The following is an 18919-nucleotide window of genomic DNA, read 5'->3' on the forward strand; positions in this document are numbered from 1 at the left end:
TCTTTTTTCCAGACTGAAGAGACCCAAATCCCTCAGCCTTTCTTCATAAGAGAGGTGTTCGGGTCCCCTAATCATCCTGGTAGCTCTCTGCTGCACCCTCCCCAGCAGTTCCCTGTCCTTCTTGAACCGGGGAGCCCAGAACTGGACACAACACTCCAGGTGCGGCCTCACCAAGGCAGAGTAGAGGGGGAGGATGACCTCCCTCGATGTGCTGGCCACAATCCTCTTGATGCACCCCAGGATGCCATTGGCTTTCTTGACCATGAGGGCACATTGCTGGCTCATGGTCATCCTGTTGTCCACCAGGACTCCCAGGTCTCTTTCAGATGAGCTGTTCTCCAGCAGGTCAGCCCCCAACCTGTCCTGGTGCATGGGGTTATTCCTCCCCAGGTGCAGCACCCTACACTTGCCCTTATTGAATTTCATAAGGTTCCTCTTTGCCCAAATCTCCAACCTGTCTAGGTCTCTCTGGATGGTGGCACAGCCTTCCGGTGTGTCAGCCACCCTGCCCACCTTTGTGTCACCAGCGAACTTGCTGAGGGTGCACTCTATCCCCTCGTCCAGGTCATTGATGAATATATTAAAGAGGACTGGACCCAGTATTGACCCCTGGGGAACACCACTCATCACTGACCTCCAACTAGACTCTGTGCCCCTAATCACGACCCTCTGAGCTCTGTCTTTCAACCAGTTATCTATCCACCTTACTGTCCATTCATCTAACCCACTCTTCCTAAGCTTCCCTATGAGGATGCTGTGGGAGACTGTGTCGAATAATCAAGTCCTAATGGTCTCTTTCTAGATTTACTGCATATTTTCCGAATTTCCTCAGAGTTTCATGGTTCAGGTTTTCTGTATAATTCTGGTATGTGTGGCAAGTACGCAGACTTATACTTTAATGTTGAAATCTGAGTTTTATTGTAGCAATGCTATAAATTCCTGTCTCAGAAGATATTTCAAACAATACGGGCTCTGGGATGCATTAACCATTTCTTTTGGCCGGTGGCCACAACCTTCTAATGAATTCAACAGGATAACAGGAGAGGCCAGAAAAGGGGAAGTCTGAGCCAATATAACGTTTGGAACAAAATACAGGACTGACCCTCTGGGGTATTCTCTGGTTCTGTTTATGAACACGATCTTCTTTTAGAAACAACAGCCTAAAATACTGAAAAGTCATGGTAGTGGGATCTGATCCCCTTGTACTTTTATGGGTTTATATCTACTTTTACAGGAGAACTTGGGTACTTGGCCCTCCCATTCGCCCTTCTCTTCTTCCAAAATAGAAAACCAGAATATGTAACCTCAGAAGTCTGGTCACTCAGAGAGGCCTCCTGGCTGTCTTGGCTTAGTTCCATGCTATAAGCTATATTTTGTGAACCGAGGCTCCACTGAAGCCAAAATAACCAACCAATCAAAAGACTCTCCCTCGACCTCCTGCACCGTTTTCATACTTCCACTGCGGGCGGCACGTGTAAGTTGCAGCATGTTGGAGAGAAGAATGTTTCTCTCGATTTTTAAAGGGAATGTGTTTGCACAAACATTTAGCGCTCCCTAATGAGCTGTTCATTTCAAGACCGGGTACTAACTGCAGACTTCGCTGCTATGCTCTTCTGTTGCCATGTCCAAAGGTACCAATTCCCTCTCCTCTGCCCCGCGTCAGGCACAGGAGAGAACAGCCCTGTCGCAGGGAACAGGCTTTCAGTGAATCACAATGACTCACTCCAAGGAAAGCTCGACAAAGACTGTGTTGTGCTGTGTCACAGTAAAGCTAGTGACCCCGTGGTTACTGCTACTTTGCTGCGTGCAGGATAAACACAATGATACAATAGTTGTGCATTCAAGAAACCTCGCATCAAACGGAATGACCTTTTTTCTCCTTGTAGATCTGTAGTGATGAAAAAGTGCTTTCGTTTAACAAATATAAAGATCAATTAAATATTTAAGTGGGAAAACTTCCCAGCAAATAATAGAATGGTAATGGCTTTTTTAATAACTGTGAAACCCAACTCTCCTAAGCCGAGGTTGGTGTTCTGTTGGCCCCATTGTTATCCAGATTACTGCTGCTCCCCACGTCCTGCTGCTCCCCTCAGCCCAGGCTCCGTGTCCTTTCACGGGAGCTCACACATGGTTGACAAAGTTGTCTTCTGTTCGACTGAACCGCTTTGCCTGCGAGCAGTGACCGGTGTGTTGCATCCAGGTTTCAGACTGGGTTGCTTGAAGTCGCCTTAGTTTATTGTGCTCCAGCTTGTGCAGCTCACTCAGGCCAAAGGAAAAAAACTTGTATGTAAAGCCAAGAATGTACTGTTAACCTAAAGTCTTAAAAGCCTAACGAAAGAATTATTAGTTGACCAGTGTTGAGCTCTTGTATGAGTTATACACGGTTAAAAGCGATACACACGAGCTTTCTAGTATCTGGTGTCGCTCTTGCCATCAGCTGCCTCCCAGGCAGATGTCTTCAGGCGGGGATGGGGATGGAGGACCCCTGCATCCCAGAGCCATACAATGATGGTTTCTTCTTCCTCCTCACTCTAGAATCCACCTGGAGACAGTTTTATGTTTGCTAACGTGCTCTGCATCTCCACACCTTGCACTTTCTTCATTGGTCTGTAGTTCCACATCACATCCCGTTTTCCTCAGAATGGGTGTGATTTGTGATTTACATATATTGAATATTGTCCTTTGCTCTCCGTGTTATCTCTAAAAGTGGTTTTGTGCAGCTTCCGAGATTGCATCCGTTCAGTGGCCGGTAGCTGACCCCTGCTGAGCAGTTTACAGCCCTGGGGCCTCTGCTATCATCTTGTACCTGGACTTTCAAATCTCCTCCTATCATGCCATGCCTGTCTCTGTGCTGCATTTTATGCAGGGGTCACAGATAGTGCATTCCATACAGAATAGTGAATTGTTATCTATTCATTACAAATATATACACAAATCAACAGTATTACATGAGATATCAAGGAGGAACTCTTTGCTGTGAGGGAGGTGAGCCCCGGCCCAGGTTGCCCAGAGAAGCTGTGGCTGCCCCATCCCAGGAGGTGTTCAAGGCCAGGTTGGACGGGGCTTGGAGCAGCCTGGGCTGGTGGGAGGTGTTCCTGCCCAGGGCAGGGGGTGGCACTGGGTGGACTTTAAGGTCCCTTCCAACCCAAACCATTCTATGATTCTATTACAACACACAGTCATCCAAAGCTAAACAAAAAGCCCAAACAAATTAAGCAATAGTCACCTGGTCCTTCGATAACCTGTTATAGCCGAATAAGCTAACCAAAACCAAGCCCCAGGCAGGCCAAAACAAGTCCTGGTAGGTCCCGAGGCCTGTGCTGTCAGCATCACACACAGCCTTTGGCATGTTGCAAGCGATGGTAACGCCGTTTTACTGACTTACAAAGCTCTGCAATTTTAACAAGTTCATGTTACACGTGGAAAATTATTTTTTTACACTATTTAATTAAACCCCATTATCGAACAAGCATTTAGTAAACATTCATATTAGCAGTCTTATTCTTACATAATCATTCATGTCATGTATTATCGTTGAGTTCAGTTATAGCTGTGCTTTACAAATAGCAGAGCATAATAAAAGTGTCTGCGTATGACCTTCATAATGAGTACTTCCTGCTTATAATATATATTTATCATTCTTTGGGTCTGATTCTAAGCTCACTTACTGAAGCTTAAGCCAGAAGGGGTCTAGAAAATTTGCACAAAGAGTTTTAAAAAAAATCATGTTAAGTTTTTTAAGGCAATGTTTATCCTGCCAGCCATTACATCTGAACAAGAAATAAGTCTGTCTGTTCAGAAAGATGTTCCCAGTTCTTGGATGAGTCCCCAGATCCAGTTTCTCCAGCTGGTGTCTGTCTGGTGCTTTATTCTCTCTGACCACTGGATTTCCAGGAAGCTATTTTTGATTGTAGGTGCAGTACAAATGGTACCAAACCGTTCCTTTTGCTCACTCTTGTGAGTTTTTGAGTTGAAAACACTGTTTTGTTCTTCAAAGTGGCAAGAAAATACAGGATTAGCATTGTAGAAGCGCATGATATCACTGTCCTTGGTGTGATATTGTAAAGACACCATAAGGAAATTCAAATACTAATCTATATAGGTTAGTCTTATGCAACCTTATATTATTTACCAAAGAGATTTAAAAGAAAAAGGAAGATGGGAGTGTTCATCCTTATGCGCAAAGAAGAACATACCCACTGAGGTTTCCCATAGGCTTTTAAATTAAAAACTCCAGATTCTTTGTAAAGTGAGCAAAACCAGCAAGCATCAGTATTGCATTTAAGTTCTGTGAAGTCTGAGATACCAGAATAGACCAGAGAACAAGGTAGGGGGTTATGTCAGTCTGTTCTGATGGTTAAATCAGTGGATGCTGGAGGTTGCTTAGGAGTTGTATGTCAAATTTCCACAAATAACAGGGAAATCTTTAGCAAAGTTAAAAAAACCTAATCTGAAAAAAAAAACATAAACAAAACTCATGGTACACTCAACACACTGCAACTAGCAATTTTAGCCTTACTTGTAAGCAAGAGGAAAAGTACAGATAAAAGAAAGTCATGTATTTAGAAATTACTTGAAACTGTGAAAGCCTCATTTCTCTGTATCGAAGATGATAAAATTCACAGAGATGAGAGGTATTAGATCTGATGAATTGCCGTACACAGAACCTTCTTTAACCCAGTCTCCAAAGCCTCATGCTCTTGCGAACGTGATGTATTTGCACTCACATGGAGAATGCTATTTTATACAATACGCTTGGTCATTAGTCTTGGGCTTTCAATCACCTTCATCTTGTCCACCAGCTACTTCCTTCTAACATGGTAATTTGAGCTTCTAGCTCACACTAGCTCTCTTGGGCTTAACGCATATGGTCTTTAAAAGCTTTCTATTGACACAACTTCCATTTTCTTTCTCTATGCACTCCCAGGACTGTCAGCAGTCATTTTAGTTTATTTCTTATTTCAACCGTTAAGTCGACATTTCCTTTACAAAAACTAAAAAGGTCCAAAGTTTCTAAGTATTCCATCCTTCTTCCAATAAGTCTAACAAGTACCAATGTATTTAGAAAGATTATGTTTGGTGACAGACTCTCTCAGCTCTCTTTACGCTAATAGTTCCTTTTCCAGAGAAAACATAATTACTCCAAGAGCAATTTATTTAATTACCATTATGGGAGACTTCAAAGGAAATTTGTTGGATTGAAATAGTGATATCACCCTGGCAACTTTTTGAGAAGAACATTTTGGTAGAAAATACGCTGAATGCAAGGGTATGTTTAATGTGAAAGAAATGCCTAATCCTATTCTTTAGACTGAAGCTTTCAGTCTTTAATATATAGGGGGGTGTATGTATATATACACACATGTACATTAATTATTTTTATTACTATTATTGGCCTCTATTTTTTCGTCTATGAATATAAATTCTTTCTCCTGTAGTCTCCTCACATTAAGGTCATTCCATCCAAAACTTATACTGTTCTCAATCCAGCAGTTCTACCAAGTGGTACCAAGAGTCAGGTTCTTTTCCTCTTTCACAAGCTCATGTTTAAGTAACACTTTGCTGGTTTTCACTAGGGAGAAAACTATCTGCTATTGGTTTGGAAGCTAAAGCTTTACCTGACTGGACACACATTCATTCACGCTCGAGTACTTTTTTACTGTCCCATTGGTTAAAAAAGACATTGGTGATTTAAGATGCAGAAATCTAAGACTGATGATCTAAGATGCAGATACATGCCACAAGTCCTGATTATTGCACTTTTAAGGTCAGGACTTGCCCTTGACGTCAGAGAAATCATGGTAAAAGGTAGAGTATGTATATCTCCAAAATATATAACGCATTTCCAGAATACCAGCCTAATTTTAAAAAATGCCCTTTGTTGCTCATTTCCCATGACCAGCTTTCTGTGAAACATAGGTTTCTGAAACCAGGGCTTTTATGCTGGAGCAGCTATAGGTTCGAGGTATTTAAATTCTGCCTCTTCTGCATGATATCATGGCACCAAACATTATTCCAACCTTAGCAAGGCACTGCCTTAAAACTATTGTTGTTAATGGTTTCTATCAGAAGAATAGAAATGAAGTATTTTGTCACAATCATCTGTAATTACAAGTCAGAAACAGTGCCAGTCCCTAATCTCGGGGATGTATTAGTGTTCCGTGTGATCAGTTAGAAATACGTAATGAGCAGGTTTAACTCAAAACGAATTATGTTCATGCAAAATATACTGAATCATTTGGCCTTTTTTGCATGAAAAACAAATTTTAATTGCAAGCTGACAAGTCTGTCTTTTTTGTGCTATTTATATGCTTAGCATCTAATTGTGTCACCTTAGCACCTCTCGTTGCATTTCTGGTTTTGTATCATAATATTTTGAATTGTGTCTTAGTCCTTATAGCTTTGGAACACTGAAAATACAGGTGGTTCCTCTGCTTTGTGCTCAGAGCAGGTCAGGCTGCACAGGAAGCCAAAGGGAAGGTTGTATCTAATGAAGGTGGTGTTTCCTTTGTGTTTGTGTGGGTTTTTTTGAGTTAAATGAAAATCTTCTATGGTGACTACTTACAGCAAGACATCTGAGAAGATACTCATGCAAATATTGTTTGAATTATAATCTTGGGATTTAATGGATTGTAAATAATAATTTAAATTTGCAGTTTTGCTTCTTTCAGCTGTAGCCTCCCATTAGGTACTTAAACAGTGATGCTCTCCTTTATTAGAGCTATTGCCGCTGTACAAGGAATGTGTTTGAATATTCTGATGTTGTTATCTCATGCTATTGAGCCAAAATAGGTCTCTTCACAGACAATCTCTGCCTATGAAAAAATTAATTTTTGATTCAATTGTTTATTCAAAAAAATCTCAAAGTGGGTTTTATGCTCTTTATGGAAGGAATTTGCACTAAACTGAAACAGTTGAGCAAACTATCAAAAAGAACCTTACATGTGCGTGGCTGAAGGATCTGACCTCTTCCCCCTGCAGCTTCAGGAAAGCTGAGAAAAGGAGAAGGCTCTTTGATTAGAAATTTAGCTCTCACCTTTCTTTCTCTAGCAAATGTATTAGAAAAAGAAAGAGACTCGTAGTAATTCACTAACTTGTCAAGTTTTCTAAAGATAAGTGTTACAGAGAATCTAATTATGTGAACCTCTCTAAACGAGAGTCACAATGGTTGCTGGACTTAGACAAACCGCTGTCGGGGTGGTTTGCGTGTGCTTCTGAAGTGGCAATCTTTTATCAGAAACTTTCCTACTTGAGGGAGACCAAATTGAAGGACACCGGGGGATCGAGTAGTCTAGTAGAATTCTATTCAAAGTGGAAAAACGTTTTTTAGAGGAACACATTGGTGGTATAAAGACCTCACAAGATGCTGTAATAGTTTGGCATTTCAGCAGCACTGCTGAAGCTGCCTCTAGAAATAAAGCTGTAAGTACAATGCCACGGGTCCAGTTTAGATTTCTGATTGTGTGGGGGCTGTCAGCCCTTCAGCGGGAGATTGTAGATCAGAACAGAAATGGATTGCTTGTTGGAATGCCTTCTGGTTTGGTTTGGTAGCTGCAAAGGCCTGCCTGTAGTCATTAGTTTTTGATAGGTTTTCAGTTATCCCTCTTTAATCTTGACTTTCTGTCCCATTTTTGGCATAAACCAAAAAGACCATCACTCACAGCACAAGTGTTATTTAGCCATTCGTAAGTATAGATTCTTAGAGAAAAATAATATTCAGGGTTGGCTTAGCCTATAAGTACAGCATTAGTAGTTGGAAGTAAGTTCACTTCAGTTGTCATTTATTTCCTCCTCGGGCTGTCATTTATAGCCACTTACATAATAGCAAACTATATTGAATCCAGCGGGGTCATAGGCTGCAGCTACCTTGGCCTTTGAGTATACAGGAAATTATGAGAATTCTGGTTTGTCTGAGATGCACAAGAACACAATTACTATTTAAAATAAACTCTACCAAGAGCTTAGTCATTACTTCAAATGACTCTATCAATCACCATGTTCTTTAATAAGACTACCTTTCTTATGCTAGTTGTTTTCCTGTAGAGTTTAAGCTTAAAAACAGACAGCCTCTGTCACATTTATCTTAAGTGGATCTCCCCAGGGCAGCAAGTAAATGTAAAACTCTGTTTACAGCCATTTTTCATTTCCCAAGCCTTTTAATATCACTCTCTCAGGCTTATTTCTATGTCATTCACTTCATAATGTACCAAGTTGTCTTCCTGCTTTCTACTGCTTTGTATGAGGTACACCAAATGGCAATTTCGCTCTTCTTGAATGAGTACAAATTAAATCAAAGCCTGGTGAAAATACTTTCCATCCATGATGATTTCAGAGGTGGATATGAAGGATATATCACATCATATTAGTCGGGCGGTTATTTTTCTTCCTCTTTCCTGCAAAATTACTTCTATTTTCAAAGAGACATCATTTTATGTTTTTTTCTATGGTTTCCTAATACCGAGTCTCAAAGCTGCTACAGGAAAATATGGCTACATTTCAAAAACTGTTCTTTGGAGCAGCTGGGGATTATTGGCTTTAAACATCTCAGTAATCCAATACAGTGCTATAAAACATAATTTAAAAATGCAAAGGATTAAGATTTCCTTTCATAGGATTCTACGGAACTCAGAATAGGATTCTACAAAACTTACTTAGCATTTTTAAGGTAACTTCTCTTGCTAAAGATGAAAATCGCCAGTTCTGTAAGGATTTTAGTTATGTATTTAGTTCATTCAAATCTTGCCATGACCTAGAATCCCTCTGTGGTGGGATATGTCTAGAATCTTGGTTGTTTGCACACCATTTATCATAGAGTCATAGAATGGTTTGCGTTGGAAGGGACCTTGAAGATCAGTTAGTTCCACCTCCTGCCCTGGGCAGGGACACCTCCCACCAGCCCAGGTTGCTCCAAGCCCCGGCCAACCTGGCCTTGAACACCTCCAGGGATGGGGCAGCCACAGCTTCTCTGGGCAACCTGGGCCAGGGGCTCACCACCCTCACAGCAAAGAATTTCTCCCTGATCTCTCATCTAAATCTCCCCTCTTCCAGTTTAAAACTATTACCCTTCGGCCTATGGCTCCCCTCCCTGATCCAGAGTCCCCCCCCAGCTTTCCTGGAGCCCCTTTAGGGACTGGAAGGGGCTCTAAGGTCTCCCCGGAGCCTTCTCTTCTCCAGGCTGAACCCCCCCAGCTCTCTCAGCCTGTCCTCACAGCAGAGGGGCTCCAGCCCTCCCAGCATCTCCACGGCTCTCCTCTGGCCCCGCTCCAACAGCTCCGTGTCCTTCTGCTGTTGGTCCTCCAGAGCTGGAGGCAGCACTGCAGGGGGGTCTCCCAGGAGCGGAGCAGAGGGGCCCAATCCCCCCCCCTGGCCCTGCTCCCACGCTGCTGGGGATGCAGCCAGGATGCGGGGGGTTTCTGGGCTGCCAGTGCACATTGCCGGCTCATGTTGAGCTTCTCATCCACTGACACCCCCAAGTCCTTCTCCTCAGGGCTGCTCTCAAGCCATTCTCTGGCAACGCTGTAACCCCGTCGTAGAAGGCCACCAAATTTGTCAGACACAATTGCCCTTAGTGAAGCCATGTTGGCCTCCTTATTTTCCATGAGCCTTAGGTAGTTTCCAGGAGGGTCTGCTCGGTGATCTTGCCAGGCACAGAGGTGAGACTGATGTATATTATATTATATATATTCTTAGCTCTGCAGAACTGCAACCTCAGATTACAGTCCTTTACAATTGTGTCGTGTTCCTCTGCAAAACAGCAGAATATGAATTGGGGGAGTGCAAGGTTCTCATTATTCCGTGGAATAACTAAGAGAATTTTTTCCCCGAGTATCTTTAAATATGAAAAATTTCCTTTTCTGGACTAAATACTTTTGTCTCATAAGACTAATTATGTTTTGTGAATGACACAAAAGACTTTATATCAATTTGCATTCAGATGAGGGTTATTTGCTGTTCGCTCCAGTGAGACACGAAATATGCTTCAACAAGAAGAGAGATTTCAGTGTTCCAGAGGGGCTCACAGGGAGTTGGTTGCTGGCGGTCTGTTTTAGAATTACACATTGGGAAAAATGAGATTTACCAGTTACATATACAGCATGAAAATCTTTTCCTGTATCAGAGATCAGAGCTCCTGTCATTTAAACAAAATGTTTTACATTAGACTACTGCATATTGGCCTTTAATGCTTGATTCCCAGTAGAGACGTATGGCCATGATTAGTCTAATGGGTTTAGTCATATTCATAAGGTCAGTTTGCTGGTGTTGCGTGAAATGGGGCCAAGTGGTTTTGGCAGAAGATAAACCCCCTTGCGTTCTAACACTCCTCACCGAGGTGGGAGGCTAGGTGCGGCTAGGTTTAAATTCTGAGTGATGCCCAATTCAGCACTATCAGTCCAATCGCGTTTAATATGTATTAAACTACTACGATTTGGATACACTAATAGTGGACTGCACCTTCAGTCTAGTCGTGCTCCTGAACTAGCACGGCCTCTCTGTAGTTTTGGTCGCGTTCAGTGAGAAAGCGAAACGACTAGCTACTTAAACAGTGCAGTTTATTTAAACAACAGATATACAGGTTCTTTAGGATTGCCGGTGATAAATACACTGTCTGCAAAGCACGTGCAAATAAAGATATTGCTAAGTATACAAACGCGCGACAAAATTATAAACGATACAGCCTGGCTATAAATGTAGGGTAGAGATTCTCTAGAGAAATTTCTAAGTCCCCGAGAAAGCGCTCGGTGTAATCGAAGTCTTACCCAAAGGCGTCCCTATGGGGGGGAAGAGAGGCTCAGCCCGTCGACTGATCCCGGAAATCAGCGGTGGAATTCTTCGCGATGGTGTCTTCCCTGACATCCCCTCTCTCTTGGGCTATTTTTATATTTTTTTTTTATCTTCAAAGTGGAGTTTGAGTGACTTTAGTCATATGTACTTTTATTATGATTAATGTATTCAAGGAGGAGTGTTCACACCTCGGGGGCGGATAGCCTCCGGGATGGAGGTGTGTTTTGGTACATTGTGGTGAGCAAAGTTCGCACAAAAGGACAGCATTTCATCAACATTTGACGAAATGTTGGCTCGGGTAGCGTGTAGGCCGCTTATCAGTTCCGTAGTACCATCTCGTCCCCATATCTGCTGTTCGTCACAAGGGAAGGCCACGGAACAAGCGCGTTCCGTTCCATCCCTCGTGTAGTTTCGCAAACAACCTTGTACAGGGAATCACAGATGTTGCATTCTTCGTGTGCTAGCTGCGGCTGTATTCTACCTCAGAAGCCTCTTGATTTTATGACTTTCCTTAATGTGTGAACAATGCTGTATTTTTGTATTCTTGGCCAATTTAGTAATTATTCCACAGCTGGGTACGGAGTCCTTTATTTTTTAATTTTCCTGTTTCGCGTGTGATGAGTGAGGGCCATGGTCCTGGCATGAGGGGCAACTCTGCTGGTGTATGAACAGAGCTCTATGTCCCAGTGCTGCCCTGGGAGAAGGGGTTCATTTGAGGAAGCAAAAATCCATCCCCTAATGGGATGATTTTGTGGTCGGAAAGACATGTATAAAGCACTTAACGGCTGGGCTGCAGCTGAAAGTTAAAAAAGCTGGTATTGTCTCATCCTCCAGTTCAGCTCATTCCATTTAAAGTAGAGCTTGCAAATGATGATACGCCAGTGTTGCACCTTTCTGAATTCTGCATATCATATATGCAGAATATTTTTCCTCTATCAAGGAAAAATCAGACATGCTCTAGTTCCAGTGGAAAAATGCAATAATCCTCATTTTAGTCTTTAATACCCAGATTTAGGGTACCTAGAATCTCACAGAAAGTTTGACATTTTTCAGGACTAAAGGATTTATTTTAAGAACTGGCTTTGCTATATGTGGAAGGCAAACTAGATATGCTGTATCACAGATCTTGATACGTTGCATAACATTAATTCATGTAAATAAAATGAAATGCCTTCTTTTCCACAAGTGTATTGTATAGTGAGTTTAAACTAAGAACTATTCAAACGTTGGTCTGATAATGCAGCATGGTTTACAATCAAAAAGTAATTAAGAGAATTAAGTTAAATGTGGAAGGCACTGATTCTCAGTATTTTATCTTGTTTCATAAATAAAAGGGACCAGGCTATTTGTTTACCTTTATGTGCAGTTTTCTCAAAATGAGTCAAGGAAGAGAACAAAGTTTTGTTAAACAGGAACAAAATCAATTAAAACCAGATGTCAGGTTATCAAGATGTGTGAAACTTACAGTGAGGGCTGAATAGCTTTCTGCAGCAAGAACTAGTATCCTTCAAAAATATTTTCATATTAATTTATATAAATTTCTTGAAAATACTTAGGCGTCAGGTATTTGAATACAGCAATCTGCAGAATTCAGAAGAAGACGCGCCAGACTGAACTCCTGCGTTCACACTGCCATGCCATACCTTCATGAGTAATGAAACGGTTGTGCACAGAACTATTGCACATCCCTCAATTCATGTATTTTATTAAAAACTCCCAAAGCAGTTAAATTAATGATATGCCCTGAAGATTAACCACTATGGGCTCAGTGGGACTCGGCTGATTGTTTGATCTGGAAATCTTTTCCCTACCTTCTTTCCATGAGAACTGCTCGTTTTTCACGGCCCCGATTGCAGTATTCAAGGAAGAAAGTCCCTTAGCTACCCGTTTCCGTTAAACCACGGAGTGTGAGCCCTGAGGCTGCTCAGAACAGGCCTATCCCAAAAGCAGAGAAATGCCCAGTTCTCGTTAGCGTCGCTGTTCCTGATTGCGGGGAGGAGAGCCCCTGCTATGCCGGAGCGTTGCTTGGCCACGGCAGGACTCTCCCTGCTCCTGTGGGCAGCCGGGGCTCAGCCCACAGCTCAGGCACTCTGAACTCCAGAACTAATACAATCCAATATTTATTCTGTCGTTAAAAAACTATTCATTTCCTTGTCTGATGATAAAATTATTGTAAAATAAATCACTCATCTTTTCAGCTAATTGTAATTACAGCTAAAATCTCATTTGGGCTGGGAGTTTGCTATATTTACTTGAGACTTTTGCAAAACATTTCAGAACATGATCATCCATTATTATATTGCTACACTGTGCTCTTGGCTGCTTTCTGCCAAGTGTATTCCTGAGAACAATTGCTATTTTAATGTATCATCCAGAAGTTATGGCCTAGACAAATCAGAAAAATTGTTTAGTCTATTATAATTTGGCATATGGTCATTTAATAGCGCACAGGAAGTCAGCATGAATATTTGGGATTATTTTTGCTATAAATATAATGAAAGAAATTTAAAATTGGCTAGACTTCACTTCCGCGACTGGTCTTGTCATTAAAATAATCTTTGCTGGCTCTTTGTTTTTGTCTGTTAGTCGTCTATAAACAGTCCTTCAAATTGGTGTGTGAAGTCCTGTAGAGCAGCCTGACTTTTGGGACCAGCCCCTGGGAGCAGAGGTAACCCCTGACACCACCTCCCCACCGTGAGCCTCTGCCCTCGGCCGTCTCTCGGTGCACGGGGAGAGGGAATTGGTGAGTTGTGGAGTGGTCAAGACCCTGGCTCCGCTCCATGCCATGCCCTTGTGAAGATGGTTTTTCAGGCTTATGATAGATGTGTTCTTAATTTAATAGCATATTTCCATTAGGAATATTGCAGGATTTTATCTTCTAATGGTAGAAGAACAGACTCTTCTTATGTTAAAATTGAAACTTCTTAGCTTTGCCTTTCCAGAACTGCAAGTTCAAAACATAGACATATTACCCATGTAGCTAGAAGTGCCCTGAAGTCATGTCCTCACTATTATTTAGGGGGGTCTTCTATGCCCTTGCAAACATTTTGTTTATACACCTCACCATGTATGTTGTTTTTCAGAGTGTGGACTAGATGTAGCTTACATATTTCTCACTCCTGCATACCTCGACTGATTACATGGGCAGCGTTTGGGAATCTCATTGTATTCATGTGCCTCTCAGATGTGGTTTGGTCTTGTTCGGTGGCTGGTTAACTCTTGTTTTCCTTTTATTCCTGATAGAGTTGTTATTCGTTTCCAAAAATCGCCAAGATTTATTTGTATGCAGTTAAAATATATTAATGGAATTCTTCCCTTTGAGAAAAAGGTCCATCTTAGTTCAAACCTGGCATCCACAATGTGTAAGGAAGTGGGAAGCAGACGTTTTTACAGGTTTCTTAGGAAAACTTAGGATTTCAAAATTACATGTTGTGCAATTCTGGACAACAATGGAAAAAAATCAGGATGTTGCAGTTTGGTCAGCTGCCCAGTGAGCTTTGCTTTGCTGTAGTTGAGGAATATAATGTCTGTGCAGAAACAACAATAATCTCTAAGATTGTGATTTTTTTAAAAAGACGAGAAACACCCACAGCAGATGATTCTGACAGTTGACTGTCTGCGCGGTGTTGTGCAATGTCTGAGTAGAAATGCTGCACACGGGGAATTTGCGGACACTCTTTGGAGCAGCAGTCCAGCCAGCTGTGGCGATTGCCGTCCTCAGAGCTCTGTTCCGTGCTTACAGGATTATGAGGTATTTTTCCACAAGAGAAAAGGAGTTGCTTTATACATTGTTTAGCTGTTTTTCCATATTTTCTGCTTGAAGAAGTAGGAAACCGTAGGCTTACAGCAGCTCAGTTAATGTTAAAATGTTTGACACGTTTTAAGGAGATTGTTTTGGAAAAAAAAAAGAAAAAAGGAAAAAGGAAAAAAAAAAGACTTCGTTCTTTTTAATAATACTGCTTTGAGTTTTGATGAAGTTTATTTTAGCTTTAAATTAAGAGCGTCTCATGCACTTTTCTTTTTAGGAAGAAAGCAGTTTATAAAAAGCCAAACTGTAGCTGGTTTGAATTCAAGTAATTTCGTAGGCTTCTGTGGAACCCTGTTGATTTATTCTATTAGCTTTTCTTCTGCCGATAGGAGTCAGAGGGCTTCCCGCTGTGGCAACCACTAGGTGACTGAGCAGAGCCTGAACTTGGGGCAGGGAGGAGGCGAGAGGGGCAGGAGGAGGCCAGGGGACCTCATTGCCTGCAGCTCTCGCTTTAATTGCAGCCCAGTAGCAGCAGGTCACTTCCTAAAGAGCCAACTTGGTATCACTACCATCGAGTCCTTTCCCATTATAACTCAAGTCAGAAGCAAGTTCTATAAACAGCCTTAGTGATTATTTTTTTTATAGCCCAAGTAGTGGATGAGAGATAAAAGTTTATCTTGAAGACGTGTAGCCTTATTGCTTCCTCTCTATACACGTATCTGCAGAGGATAAAATGAAAGGTAGCAAACAATTCTTGCTCTAAATCCTTATTAGGAAATTAAGCATGGATATGTGATGGATGTTTTGTTTCTAGCACTTTGCACTTGAATAGCTGATAATGAGCAGCGTATGTATTAGCTTGGCTCTTCCATTATTGTTAAGCATCTTTATAAAGTGTTTACTGATTTACATAACAGTATAGAGAAGTTTGGGAATAACGGTCATATTTGTTTACTTATTTTCATTGTTGAGATCATTATGTGACGTTAATGAAGAATAATTATCAGCGAGGTTAATTTTCAAATGCATCCAAAATCTATTAATGTAAGCAGTTTGCTTACTTTTGGTTTTTTCACAGCAGGTTTCAAAATGCCCAGCTGTCTAGGCGTACCTTCCTCTTTCATTTCTGCCTGGAGCACGTAGGCCCCGCTCAACAGTCCAAGAGCCCAAGCACCTCTCTCTGCTGCACACGAGTAACATCCCATAGATCCCTATAGCAAGTGTACTTGTCCAGCCTAGTTAGCTATACTGGGCATTTGTTGGGGCTTCAATGTTATTTTTTCTATGCAAAACTTGTGGGGGAAAAGTGTCCTTTCCTTTTGGAATTAACTATTATCATAATAACTTGCGTTGAAAGGCTTTGTATATTTAAGCCATTTACAAAATAGGTTAAATCTCAATTTTCAGGTCCTTTAAGTCCTGCCTTATTTTTCCCCTCTCAACAAAATGGAGATACGAAATAAGCTCTAGAAGCGCAGACCTAATGCTCCACACTTCACCTACACGCATCTTGTGTCAGAATAAAAACATTTTTCTAACCAAAATAATAGAGATTGTGTTCTTTTTCATGTCTTCCATGCTGGTAGGAGTTACCTGTAATGCGACATCATATAACAATAGTACAAAATTAAATGAATACACCAAGTGTTGTACGTAATAAATATACTTAGGAAAGCCAGATTATGTTTGCATCTATGTGCGTGACTTTCATTTAATTCATTATGCTGGAGCCGTTGTGATGTTGTAATTGAGATTATTTCCATTTTCAGTAAAATAAAAATTAAAAATTAGCTTTTATCATTTAGGAAATAAAACCAAATATTTCATTCCTTATTTATAAACCCCTGTCTGTCAATGTTGGGTGTGTATTTTGATGTAAACTGTGCGAAGGGTGATGGACGGGAGGGCATGAGTGCTCAGGATTTGAGAAAAACATCTCAAGATGAGCGGGTTTGGTCCTACTGAGCTGGCTGTCTGCCGCTGGAGTTACAGGATGGTGATGTAGGTTCAAGCTTTTCCCTATAATCACATTTTGTCTGCTAAAATACTAGGTGTAAGATCTCCTTATTTCTCATAAAAAAACCCATTCTGTTTTAAAGAAGATAGTAGCATATATTTATACATATGCCTGTATGAATATAACATTGAATGTTTTATTAGTATCTGGTAGAAGAGTGAAGCGTATTACACTGAAAGCTGAAACAAATATCGTAGGGACCTTGTAAAAATTGGCTGTTCTGTAAAGACTGAAGGAGAATGTATTGGAAACCCCAGGGATAAGTCAAAAGTGGACTTCATGATGGATTGTTAGCTGCTGGAGGTATAGACCTTAGTTTGGGTTTCACTGTATTATGCAATTTCTGCTTCAAATATTAATTCTGACCTAGTGTTCTAAGAATTATTAGAAAGTAAGAAATCAATATAATTCTGGTAATTTAAATCACAGGGAGAGTGGTAACAAATAGCCAAATCAATTGGTATATTATCAAAAGTGTCTGAATATGTTTTTATTGGTTTCTGGCATTAATTGTCACCAAAGCCAGCAGAATTGGCAATCAGTGCTGCTTCTCCGCTCTGATGACTGGATCCTCAGAGGGAGGTAGAAGGGCCACTTCAAGGGTCTAAATCGAGAATGCGAGACCTCAGAGTTCTGTCAGGCACTGCTCCTGCCTAGGAAATCGTACGTGGTTATTTTCAGCATGAAAATATGTCGGTCATGAAAAGTTCTTTTTCCAGGCATGTGTAGAAATAGTCCATTCTTGATAAGCAAATATCTTGGTATCTATCTTACATCTAAACCTATGGCTTAACAGCTTAAATCTAAGGCTTACATCTAAGCTCCAACGAGGGCTTAGATATAAATTAGATATTTCTACAGTTACCTTGCATCTTGGTCTAATTCCATTTGGAAGGATCATGAGAGAGCATGATTCTTTATCTTTCAACTTCCAAACGAGTGCTCTAACCAGCAAGCCAGGAGGTTTTACAAGGTGCAGTTAATGTGTGACAAAACGCCAAATATGCTCAGTATTTCATAATTATTAATATATTTTAATCTTATTATCTTGAAATTTTCCGAGCTAGTCCTAGTTGCATTTTGCTTAATGAAAGAATCATTGCACCTTGAAGACCTAGAAGAACTGACAGTCTTCTCCATTTTACTTTCTTGCAGGAATTAAGTTGGGAAGCTGCAGAGCATTAAAGTGATGTGCTTAATGCATGGTGGCATCCTATGTGCAGAACAGTTTATCTGAAACTTTTCAGCAGCCCCAAACTCGTTGACTTCCAAGGTGGAAGGGGTAGATTCTCGGATACTCCCGTGCCTACAAAATAACCAAAAATGAAGGAGGACAATTGTTTACATGCCGCTCTTATCTGCCTGGGCATGCTGTATTACAGCCATGCCATAACTACAGAAAAACTGAACCACGCGAGGCCATCGCTTCATGGGCACCATGAAAAAGGAAAAGAAGGACAAGTTCTGCACCGCTCCAAAAGAGGCTGGGTGTGGAATCAGTTCTTTGTTATAGAAGAGTATACGGGACCAGATCCTGTACTAGTAGGAAGGGTAAGAAGGAATTTCTTTTTCATTCATTGATATTATTAATTTATATTATTACTTTGTGAATTGCTTTTTTTCTCACCATTATTTTTCTGTTGTATTAGCTGCTGCTTCAGCAGCTACTTATTCACCTAGAATTAATCATTTTATTGAAGGTCAATTAAGGTGCTAAGCAAAACACTACCTAGGTGAATACAAATTTTTCCATTGACCTCAGCAGTCTTTGAATGAAGGTGTGTAAGCACAACAGCAAGAACCAGAGCAACCAATTGAGCGACAGTATGTCTCAAGAATATCTGGTATCATTCTTGGGTCTTTAAAAATAGTAATTAAAAATGTAATGTCTAACTCAGCAGCTCAGTAGAAGTGTACTGCTCAATAGGTATCTCCTCATCCTTTCGTTTTCAAGTTATCGTGTGAGGGTTGTTTTATAGAGGGAGATACATATCTGTGTGCACATGTGTATGTACACACACATCCCTGACTGATTTTTTTACTCTGTTACTGTTCAACACTAACAGAATGTAAATGCATAAATAAAACAGGGTATTTGGCACTTTATAAATGGTCAGCAGTGCTGTGCTGACTTAACCCCAGCACAAAAGGGTGGAGAACAGGCTCAATGACAGCAAATACCATTCTGGGTATTCTGGTTTAAAAAGGTGGTTAGTATTGTGTAATTTGAAGATGTCAATGTAAAATCAATACATCTGTAATTTGGCTCAATGTTTCCCTCATTCGTCAAACTGAAGTGCGCATTGGTTGTGAAAGTAAGAATGCTTAGTAAGCGTTTGTTACTTTTATATTAAAGAGGTTCTAATTAAAAA

General features: G+C 40.9%; 1 protein-coding gene across 6 annotated transcripts in view; it reads left to right on the forward strand.

Annotated features, from left to right (window-relative positions):
- Positions 1–18919, forward strand: part of CDH11 (cadherin 11) — an 86177-nt gene that overhangs the window by 46982 nt on the left and 20276 nt on the right. For 4 of the 6 annotated variants that reach the window (XM_054200480.1, XM_054200482.1, XM_054200481.1 and 1 more), the window contains one exon: positions 17703–18098. In XM_054200480.1, coding sequence (XP_054056455.1) covers positions 17871–18098 — 228 coding nt within the window. In that variant the 5' untranslated portion in view covers positions 17703–17870. Of the gene's footprint in view, positions 1–13414; positions 13526–14372; positions 14534–17702; positions 18099–18919 lie in introns of those variants that run through there. The other 2 variants (XM_054200486.1, XM_054200485.1) reach the window with 2 other exon arrangements.

This window comes from Rissa tridactyla, chromosome 4 (assembly GCF_028500815.1).
Source record: "Rissa tridactyla isolate bRisTri1 chromosome 4, bRisTri1.patW.cur.20221130, whole genome shotgun sequence".
Taxonomy (NCBI): domain Eukaryota; kingdom Metazoa; phylum Chordata; class Aves; order Charadriiformes; family Laridae; genus Rissa; species Rissa tridactyla.